An 11,829-nucleotide genomic window follows, 5' to 3' on the forward strand; every position below is an offset into this window, starting at 1 on the left:
ACATTCAATGCTTTGTTATAAAACGATGAAAGAGATAATGATGTGTCAAACCTTTTTTTTTTTTTTTTTTTGTTTTTTTTCTAAATATCATTAAATTTTGTTATCTGATTTCTCTACTCTTTCTATTATCATTTCTTTCAATATGTGATAAATGAAACTTTAGTCCTCCTTCTTTTTTGAATCTTTTGATTGTAATGAGATAGATTATAAATGATTTGAATAGAATAATGCAATTGGAAAAAAAAAAGGATTAAAGCTTTAATCAAATGACGCAAATAACGCAAATTGATGATGTTCATCAATCTTTTTCTAAGCATTTAAGCATCATATTCTATTGAAATTTCTAATAACTTTGACATTTTGCAATAAATAATTGACAATAGATAGAGCTGCTGCTGTAAATGACGACAAAAGTATTATTTACATCGTTGATTTAAAATAATACATCACTGAATTCTCAAATGGATTAATTCTTTTCTCTTTTTTTTTTTTTTTTTTTTTTTGCTTAATCTTTTTTTTTTCTTTTTGTTTTTGCAGGGTTAAATGAAGAATGATTAGTTAAAAGTTGGAAAAAAAAGCTACAAAGGTTAGTGTCAATAAGCTTAATTAAAGTGTGTAACGACTAGTAACTTGGTAGTATGATAGATGAAGTAATCTTTAGCTGCATTATTTTTTCTTTTTTTCATTTTTGTTTACTAATTGTTAGAGAGTAATCAATTCAGACGAAAAGAATACAGCTTGCTTGATAAATTACAAAGTAGTGAGTTTAATAATTATTGCAATTAATAAAATGTCAACTAAAGGCGACAAATGCATTATTTCATTTATTTATAAACTAAAAATGTAACAAAATAGTTGCGTTAGCAATACTTGAATTATGAATAATAAAATCATTGTGATTTTGGATGACAATTGTTTGTCAATGTTTAAATGCAAGTGAACAATACGACATCTAAACGTTTCATAGTTTCATCACTTAAATTTCAACCAAATAAATTTTTCGATTCACCCAAAAAATTTTTCCGCAATTCATATGGTAGCAAAGAGAGGAGAGAATTCAACTGACCATTGTGAGGGAGAAATTGTGTACCCTGAAATAATAGTTAAAATTATTATTAGTGGTAATGAAAGTGACATTTGTTTCAATTCAAGTAGATCTATATGACTTGGAAAGCTTTAATTCATGATAATTAGATTATAATAAATTTTGTATAATTTTACATAGTGGAAATTTTTACTGATATAAAATGAGGTGGTGCATTAATAGGCCTTATTGGTTCAGGTTTTTTATTTTGTTCTTGATCATCACCATCTGCTATTTTAGACTGTAATCCTTTTAAGTTCATAAAATTCTTCACCAATTCCAAACTCTGAAAAAAAAAAAAAAAAAAAAAAGATTGGAAGTGAAATTTTTGTGTAAAAAAGTGTAACAAATGATAATGAAACACACTTAATCGACGAAAAAGAAATCATTTTACAGTTTATAAGAATTCTTCAGAAATCATGTATACATCTATTTCCGGTATGGTAATCTGCTATCATCTGGTAAATCTTGTATTGAAGACACTAATATTAACGATAATTAAACCTGTTCAGCATTCATTCCTGTAAGTCCGAAACGTTGTGCAAGTTGCCGGAGTTGCATTCCCGGAACGGATTGTCCATCAGTTTGTGATAGCAATGTGTTTAATTCTTTCATAATGCTATGTTTTGCCGAAGCATTAGTTCTCCTATATTGATTTATAATTGGTCCTAAATTGTATATTTCATTTTTAGGAAACATAGTATTAGTTCCGTAATTTTCTTTTCAGCAATAAATAATTGCATGCTTATTCAGGTTTGATTTTGAACTTATACATATCAAAGAGTCTTATTTAGGATGAAAATTTCGAGCTAACTTTTTTTCTTGAAATGATGCAAAAATTAACCTAGTGAGAAATCACTTTCTGCATAAAACTTTTCTGGTAATGGTTGAGTAAAGGTAGCAAATTCCGGAGTAAGACCATCATGCTCTCGAAATGGTAATAGTGGAGAGGTAAGGTTCAACTTATGTTGTTGTTGTTGACCTTGTTGCTTGATAGGATCATTTATGATTTTAGATGAAAGCCCTAATTGATCCTTTAAAAATTCTCCATTTTTATTGTTTGTCAATTGTAATTTCCGGATTTCTTTGAATTTCGAATTAGATGCTAAAGTATAATTTGAATTTATCATTGGTGCAGTAAAAGATGTTCTGCGAATGAAATTCTGTGCCGGAATGATGTTATTGATGAGTGAACGAATGGATTCATTTTCTCTGTCTTTCCGAATTATTGTTGTAGGTTTTATCTGTAAATAATTTTTTTTTATAGTGCCTGAATTAGCTCTTATTTTATTTGCTATATGTATTTTAAATTCATGTGTCATTCGTTTAGCTTTTTAAGAAAAAAAAAAATCGAATTTAAACTTAAAATTTAAATTTCCTGTCACACATCATAAATAATGCTTTATAACAAATAACCTGATTTGTGTGCAGTTGTTGAAATGCAGTTAGCCTTTCTGTATTATTAAATTGTGATTTGATGAAATTTAAAGTGCTTACATCTGCAAGAAGTTTTACTATCAACAATAGCAAATGAAAAGATATTAAAAATTTTATTTTTAAAAAAAAAAAAAAAAAAAAAAAAGATTAAAATCAGTAACTTACCACAACTAATTTCATTCCCATCATTGTTTACAAGTTTAATATTAGAAATAGTTATGAAATTATTAGTTGGTACTGTTCCTTTTATTAACAATTGAACTGGTTGTTTGCTTGTTTTCATTGGAATTCGTAAACGATACCATCCATCATCATTGTACAATCCTTTTCGATTCCAAATCATCAAATCATTTTCCATATTTTCCAAAATAGTCAATAAAGCATTTTCACTGAAATAAAATTATTGGTTCTTGTTAAAAATAAAACAGCTATCTATCTTTTATCAGTAATCAGTGACATTATCAACGATTATCAGCTAGTTAAACACTTCACTATCACTGATAATCAGTAATTTCACCTCATCCAAACATCCATTTCGACGAATGCTTCAGGAGGAACCATGAAGAAATCACTTTTCACTAGGCCTTCACCTTCACCATCTATGGCTATATTACCTGTTAATCGATGCCATGGATATCCCAATGTCCTGATATGATATAAAAACTTTTTGGATATTTACTAAGATGAGAAGTTAGTGAAATTTTAAGAGAATTTTAAATTTTAAGATGTAGTGGATTTTTTATTTTAATTAGTAGAATTAGTATGAAAAATTAAGCTATACAAAATATAACCTAAGAATCATTTAAAATCCTAAAAAAAAAAAAAAAAAAAAAAAAAAAAAAAAAACGAAGAATAACTTAAATACAACTAAATGATTGATTTCCAGTTTTTCATTTCATTTTTTTTTCCTATTTAATTTTTAGTAAAATACCATGCACAGGATGAATTAATGAATGTGCATTGAATAGGAAGGCATGAATTAGAAATTGCTTGTTTATTGGATGAAATCTTTTCTAATACAACATTTCTCGAAATCTGCAACAAAAAAAAAAAAAAAATATTATTCATTTGGTATAATATCAAAAAGATAGTTTAAAAATTTTAGTTACTAAGTATTACTTTGAAAATATTTATTATCTTTTAAGTAAGCAAAGGAAGAATGCCAAAATTTGATTGCATAAAATATAATTTGAAAAAATTTTTCCGCCTGATCAATGCATACTATGATGGCGATCGATAAACATAAAGTTGATTCAATCTTTTCGTTTTAATATTTATGCTAATTAATTATTTTAATTCAAATTATTCCGGTTATATAATAATTCTAGCAAGAATGTAATTTAGTATTCGATTTAATTTTTTGCTAACAAAATAAGCTAAAATATAATTTGTGCTTATCAGAAAATTTCTGATAATGTAAAAAATACCAAAAGCTATTGCATCACTGAAATGTGACAATTAACTATTGATAAGAAATATTTCAAAAAGATTAACTGTTATTGATTATTGATAAGAATATTAACTATTATTGATAAGAATATTTTAAAAAGAAGAAAAAAGTAATTTGTATGAAAACAAACCAAAGATGCAAGTACTTTTGGAGAATTATTATTGTATTCGATTTCATCTATAGCTACAATATCTGCCGATGTAAAAATATTTCGCGCTCGAAATATAATCTAAAAATGATTTTACCGCCTAATTAATACCAATTATTTTTATTTCCATTGATCTAACTTTTAAATTAATTAATTTTTAACCTTTTAATTTAAACTTTTATTATAATTTTATTAATTTATTTTTTTTTTCAAATTCGTTATTATTCATTTCAGTTTAAATTTTATTAAATTCATAACTTTCATAAAATCATTCAACCTTAAATGGCGTCGACAAATTATTGGAAAGAATAATTTTTTCTTTTATCCATCGCAATTCTTTATGGATTAGATCAGGAGCCGTATAGGTACAGATAAAAGCATTTTGTTGTGCAATACATACCTTAAATATATTGCAAATAATATTTTTTATCTTTTTATGAAAATTAAAATTTTCAAATTTGGTTATTAATAGTATTACTAAAGTAATAAAAGTAATACTGTAATATGGTTGAAGAAAATAAATTAATGAAAAAATTGAAAGAAATGTTGCAATAACTTATGAAAAAGATTTTAAAAATGAATAATTATATCATTGAACAAGTAAAGAATGATAACTTACATCAAGTAATTGAATAAGTAAAAAGTGATAACTTACATCAAGTAATTGAATAAGTAAAAAGTGATAACTTACATCAAGTAATTGAATAAGTAAAAAGTGATAACTTACATCAGGTAATTGAATAAGTAAAGAATAATAACTTACATCAGGTAATTGAATAAGTAAAGAATAATAACTTACATCAAGTAATTGAATAAGTAAAGAATAATAACTTACATCAAGTAATTGAATAAGTAAAAAGTGATAACTTACGTCAAGTTTGGATATATTATTACTTTTCCAATAAGTAAATGATAAGGTTGCCTGACGTTCATCATACTCTTCCACTTCAGTACTAATCAAATGTCCTTCAGCTAGTACTGCTCTACCACCTTTTGCATATGCATAAAGACCATCTAAAATCAAAATAATAACTCATATTTTTACATTATAAAAATTAATATCAAATTTGAATTGAAAAAATTAAAATAAAATATTTAAAGAATTGAAAAAATTATTCTAACTTGTATTTGAGGAATGTGGAATAAATTGAAATGAATTAATTGGTATATCAACACCAATAAGCCATAGATCAGAATCAGATCGCCATTTGCATAAAGTACCATCATCGAAATTACACGATAGATTTGATATTTGAATTTCAGTTTCGTTAATTGATATTACTACTTTAAAAAAAAATATGTTAAATTAGTGAAGAAATATTTCAAACTTAAAAATTAGTTTTTAAGTTTTTTTCTTCATTTTTTTTTTTTTTTTTTTTGAAGGAGATATTACTCTATAGAAAATGACAATTTATTAAACTTTAAATAAATATGAATGATTTTTCAACTTTTTTTTATTATTTAAAAAAAAAACTCACAATTCTGTTTTTTTTTTTTTTTTGAAAAAAATAAGAATAAATTTAAATTTTAAATTTCTGAACAAGTTTTTTGAGAATTGAAAATAATTTTAAATATTTATTTTAATTTTAAATACATATATATTTGAGAATATTTAGATGAAAAAATTTTACCATGGAAAATTACTATGGAAATGAGAGAGAAAATTGAGGCAAATTTCATATTTGTGGTAGGTAAAACGATGAATCAACAACGGTTGTTAGCTGGTGACAACAGATGACAATGTAATCTGGATGGAAACGCATAAATTCAAATCCCACAAAATACATCAATAAATAATAAAATGGGTCATTCGAGGCATATTTACCTGAAAGCAAATGCTTAAAAATAAAATTTATTGGAAAAGTGCTAATGGTCAGTTAATAATACATTACAAAATAAATATTTCACAATGAAAATTATATTTTTGCTAAAAATAAAATCAAACTTAAAAATTGATGAATGTTTTTTTAAATTTGAAATATTATTATTTCCAATTAAAATTATCATTCTAGCTATTTATATTAGAATGAAATTTTAATTTTTAACTAATGTTCATTTTTTAAATTCATTTTTCCATTGAACAATCATATCAAATTTGATTCGATTTAATTTAATAAAAAAAAGAAATTCTGTTGTACATTAGTTTTTTTTTTTTTTATTCGTAGAATTCTTTATTGTATAATTTTCTTTTCCTCTTTTTTTTTTTGTTTGAATTAATTACAACATTATTTCGTTTAAGATACCAAGCTCATTTAAAATTGCACTTAAAATTTTGAAAAATATTTTTACTTTTAATAAAAAACCACTTTTGAAAACAATTTTATTTCCTCTACGTCACATTTTCAAATCTGATAGTTGGCATTTTCCTGAAATTATTGAATTTTTTTAGTTACTGATATAATAAATACTTTGTATATTAAAAATCTGTATCACTTAAAACTAATTTTAATTTCAAAAAGTTACTAATTTTTTTTTTAAATTTTCAATGATAGATTTATTTACTTTTCTGTCAGTAAAATGAAATAATTTAGTTTAAGAATCATTTCACAATTTATTTTAGCGTTTTCATTTTCATTTCATTTCACATTAAGTTTCAAAAATAATTTACTAATGCTACAATAATAATTTTTTTTTTTTTTATTTTTAAGACAAAATTTTTAGCATTATTGTTAACAAACATGGCTGTTTAATTCTATGGCAGTTAATTATTTCAATGTAATTTACTATTTATTCTTCAAAATAATTTTTTTTCTTTGTTTAAATTTAAATTTAAAATGTATACAAAATAGTTTTTTTCTTTCCTTTTTATACTTTCTTTTTCTTTTTTTTTTTTTTTTGCTTTTTCCGTTTTTTCTGAATTTGAAATGATAATAATAGTAAGTAAATACGATCAAATATCGATTCTTTACGATTTTTTTATACATTTAAACTTTGTTTTTTTTTTTTTCACATTTCTTTTCTTTCTATTTCTCTTTTTTAAAATTTTTGAATAAAAAAAAAAAAAAAAAAGCTGCGATAAAATTTTGTTCAATTTAAATTTGCATTGATCATTGCTTTTAAACTGAAACGAAATGTTTAAATTTTTTCATCATCGTAATTAGGCTAATGGACAATATGCGCAAATGCGCACATTGCAACGATTACAAAGAGTTCTGTTTAGAGCTGTTGACAATAATACTAATTGTGGACAATGAACAATAACTATTACAATTATAATTTAATCGTAATCGCATCATTGAATTATTATTTCTCATCAATGAATGAATATTTCTTCTTTGCTTCTATTTAAATTCTATGTTTTCAAAAAAAAAAAAAAAAAATTTAAAAATAGAATGAAACTGTTTATTGTTTCAATTAAGTATTCAAAGTTTTAAGAGAAATTTAAAATTTTTGAAAATTTACAAATATATATATTTTTTTTTCATAATCAACCTAATATTCATTATATAGATGTTTGTGTATATATTTAATTTTTATTTTAATTACTTGAAAATTCATGAAAAGGAACGATTTAATTTTGGGCCCAAATAAGGCTTGCGCAAAAGTTGACCTATTTTGGTGAGTTAACAGAATTTACGGTCAACTTTTAGATTTATTTATTTATTTATTTTTTTTTTTTTGCAAAAATTTAAATAAGGTTATTTCTCGACGATCGCTTCTACTTAATCTTTGTTTATCTCTATACTTTTTAAAGCATGGCTTATTAAAAATTTTAATGATTCTAACTTAAAATATTATAATATCTATATGAGAAATATGAAATTTTAGGATTAAATTGAAATAAACCGGTTTGCAAGATGAGAAATGCATTTCCGGAAGTGATCATCCTCAAATGGCACATAACTCTATTCATTGGTAGATACTGGAAATAATCCGATATTTGCTGATATTATTACTATCATTTAAATTTAATAATAGTTAAATAATAGATGAGTGTATCAAAAATATTGCAATCTATTGTGATCTCATATTATTTTACAATCAGGGAAATATTTCAAAAATAAAGTGAAAAATGTAAGAAGATAAGAGAAGATCAGAATATTGATTGATAATGTCGAATTTTTCTGATAATAAAGATAAAATAAAGTTATAACGAATGTCATGTATTTTAATAAAGAAGTAAAAATAATTGAAATGAAGTATGGAAGAAGGAAAGTTAATAAAAATTATGCAATAACTAAAAGTTACCCAAAATTGCATAAAGTAAGTGCCAAAATAATCAAAGTAATTTTATCATATTATAAAATTATATTCAAAGAATCAAACTATTTTTGCATTTTTTAATTATTTCAGCGAAATTTTAAGTGTAAACAAATTCAGGAAGACATCAATCAATAAACGCTTACCAAGAGAAGAATTATGTTAATAATATTGAAGTTAGAAAAAGAATCGTTAGTATGACTTAAATGATATATTGATATGTTGGATAAGAAAAAAAAAGAGAATGTATACTTATAAAGAAGTAAAGAATTTCAAAATTATTAAATTAAGGAAGGGAAAAAATAATTTTAAAAATGTTTAACAATGATTATAATTTCAACCATTGCAGCACTAGTTCAAATTCAGGACTATGATTCGGGAAAATTACGATTCAAGATTACATTCAAATTCAAGATAATGATTCGAGATTATATTCAAATTCAAGATTATGATTCGAGATTACATTCAAATTCACGAATATGATTCGAGAAGATTACGATTCAAGGTTCTAATTCAAGATTATATAATCAACAAATTAACTAATCCACAAAAAAATTCCTTAGATAGCAATAAATTGATCGCAATTACTACTATCAACATTCAGTGAAGACAATTCTAGAATAATTGTAGTGGTGCATCTTCAAATTATATCAATGATATTTAGAATTAAAATTATCTAATGTCATATTCAAAACAGAAATAGTCAAGAAATAAATTATCTAATGCTGTTAGAGTTTGTGACATTACCTTACATTACTATATGGAAAGGTTCAATCAAGAAATATAGAGAATCATTAAGTTTAAAATAAAAATATCATATTTATGAAATAATGAGAAATACTAAATTTTTATTGAAGCAAAGATGTTATGTAATATTCAAATAATATTCTAGAAGAATTATCATTTGCGATTAAAGTGATAAGCAGATAGATTATTTCTTATCTTTTTGTTATTTTCTGAAGAAAAAAAAAAAAAAAACAATTTTAGGATAGCAATATTTTTCATCAATTCCTAAAAGATTATTCAGTTTGCGAAAGTTTAATTTCAGAGATTATCAGTGCAACAATTTTATCGCAGATGCACTGATGCATTTTATCAATACACTACTGATTGCAATGATTAAATGCAATTTTTTGTGATAAAACTTTCATATGTTTTGATTATTTTATTTCTATCATATTTTAAATGTACCAAACAATAAACAATTCCATTTTTCCATTTTCAGTATAAATATGATTAATTCATAACGTTTAATTTAAAGATGTAAGATGAAAATGCTATGTAGTTAATTGTTTCACATAAATTCTATATGGAATTTAATGAGGAGAAAAAAAACTTCTTTATTCTAAATGAAATTTTTAAGAGCGGATGTGTAAACCGAAATACTTTATCTATTCTAAATGAAATTTCTAGAAATGGCTGTATAAACTAAAAAATAGTTTACTATAATAGAAGGTTAGTTTCACTTCTGTCTTTCTCGCAATCATTTAAAAGTTTCAAAATTTGAGCACAACATATCATTTCAAACGAAATTCTATCCAAGAAGTCTATCTAATTTACCGCGATTATCATTTTGGGAAGAGTGCCGCCTACCGTAATCCCAACAGTTCCCATTTTGCATACGGTACAAGTTGATAGTAACCCGTAAAAGCTGCTAATTTAGATTTTGATCAATTTTTTCATTCATTAGCACGTTATATCTTAATATATCACTTTCAGTTTCAATTACAACTTACTTTCAACAATGTTTTCAACGTTTACAGTCGTTCTAGCATGCATTGTTCTCATCGTTGGCAAAGGAGAAGCTTTTTCTGATTACGGTAAAAGGTTTTTACAGTATGAAAACAATTTCACCTACTAATTTACATTAAAAATGGTAGTGAAATAAAGCACATTTGTGTTTTTTTTTTTTTAATAAAAGATGCTAATTTATTATTACTTTGCTCATTTCATTAATTTTAAGAATGCTTCTACATTGTATTGTGAAATGAGATTGCCATTTGTCGCAGAAGTACCAATCGTTTATGTCATTATTAGCTGACAAAAGTTGATGGAATAGAATTAGAATGATTACCAGAATAGTTCGAAATACTTTTGCTATTTGTTTATTATTTCATAAAAATAATTCGTTGAAAAATACTTCAAAGGAAATTGGTCATTGCACAACACTGAAATATTTAAATTTGCTCATTATTTGACAGCTTTTCATTTTTTAATTTTTAGTTCAGCAACAATTCAAATCTACTTCAGACTATACGGATTTGTATAGACTTCTAAACCAATTATTCCTCATTTAATGCTCCACATATCTAAAACTTTTATATTTTAATACAAAAATATAATTTTATGAATCTTTTTTAGAATGCGTAGATGAGGAAGAGGAAGGAGATGTGAACTGTAAATTAAACTGGAAAAGAGATGTGCACCTGAAACTGCTTTCGAAACAGGTGCCATATTTTGTCAGAACACATGCGACCTTTGTGACGTTGACATAGACATAGATGTCGGTACTGGAAAAGATCGTCCATCTCTTACAGAATGATAGATAATTAAACAAATAATTCAATAATTTCTTTAATTTTGAAATATTTCATTGTAAAATTATGCGTGAATACAAATTTTAAACAAAATGAGTTTTATACAAAAAAAAAAAAAAAAAAAAAAAGCATACAGAAATAATATTACATAAATAATCTTCTAACACTTGAAATATTCTCAAACAAACATTATCAATTTCTTTAATTACTTCTAAACTAAAACTAAAAATTCTGGAAACTAACCCGAAAAAGATAATTTTCATTACTTTAGCAGTTATATCATCAACAAAATAATTATAGTAAAGTTAAAAATAGTATACTTTCTTTTTTTTTTTCAGAAAAACTTACGTGAAATATTCAAGGATAATAATCAGATACCAAAAAAAAAAAAATAAAAAGAAAAAAATGAATAAAATATAAAACTATTAACTATCGTAAACCTCAGCATAACTTATAATAAAAATATCTAAATAATAAAATAATTTATGTTACAAATATTTCTCATTCATCTTAGATCATTCGTCACATAAAATGAATAAAAATGATTGTCACAAGTGTCTAATCTAATGAATCATTCATTTATCCTACTCTCATCTTTATTTCCAATCATCAAACTTATAATCAATACATATATTCCAATAACTCATACAACAATTGCATAAGCATTTTTATCATACTGAAATTGTTCATACAAAAAAAAAAGAGAAAAAGACAGAATCGATTAACAGTTAATAAATCATACTAAAAGTTTAAAAATAAACTAAAAATAAAATTATCAAATTTTCAAAATATGTCTTCGAATTTTATTTTATTTCTTTCCAAATATAAATGAAAAAAAATACATTACATACTTATTTAGTATTTTAGTTTATAGTTATTCGTGTATAAATATTCGCTGTGCTACCAAAAGGTACCAAAAAGTGGTCAAGCAATATTCAGAATATGCAGTAGGCTAAATTTTGAAAATCTCAAA

The 11,829-nt window shown here is 24.0% G+C and overlaps 2 protein-coding genes across 2 annotated transcripts; one reads left to right on the forward strand and one right to left on the reverse strand.

Moving 5' to 3' along the window:
• Positions 1-983: 983 nt before the first annotated feature.
• Bma-mam-8 (Uncharacterized protein) lies at positions 984-5,799 on the reverse strand (the record flags this gene model as incomplete). Its single annotated transcript, XM_043079622.1, has 13 exons — positions 984-1,091; positions 1,239-1,370; positions 1,589-1,752; positions 1,929-2,328; positions 2,501-2,583; positions 2,687-2,910; positions 3,039-3,167; positions 3,453-3,556; positions 4,102-4,200; positions 4,397-4,519; positions 4,991-5,133; positions 5,242-5,403; positions 5,751-5,799. The coding sequence occupies 13 exons, from the start codon at positions 5,797-5,799 to the stop codon at positions 984-986; spliced, it is 1,920 nt and encodes a 639-aa protein (XP_042935556.1).
• A 4,264-nt stretch (positions 5,800-10,063) lies between these two features.
• Bm1383 (S1, putative) lies at positions 10,064-10,814 on the forward strand (the record flags this gene model as incomplete). The annotated part of the gene is made up of 2 exons (XM_001896710.1): positions 10,064-10,139; positions 10,681-10,814. The coding sequence occupies 2 exons, from the start codon at positions 10,064-10,066 to the stop codon at positions 10,812-10,814; spliced, it is 210 nt and encodes a 69-aa protein (XP_001896745.1).
• Positions 10,815-11,829: the final 1,015 nt, after the last annotated feature.

The sequence above is a fragment of the Brugia malayi genome (assembly GCF_000002995.4).
Source record: "Brugia malayi strain FR3 genome assembly, contig: Bm_v4_Chr3_scaffold_001, whole genome shotgun sequence".
NCBI lineage: Eukaryota > Metazoa > Nematoda > Chromadorea > Rhabditida > Onchocercidae > Brugia > Brugia malayi.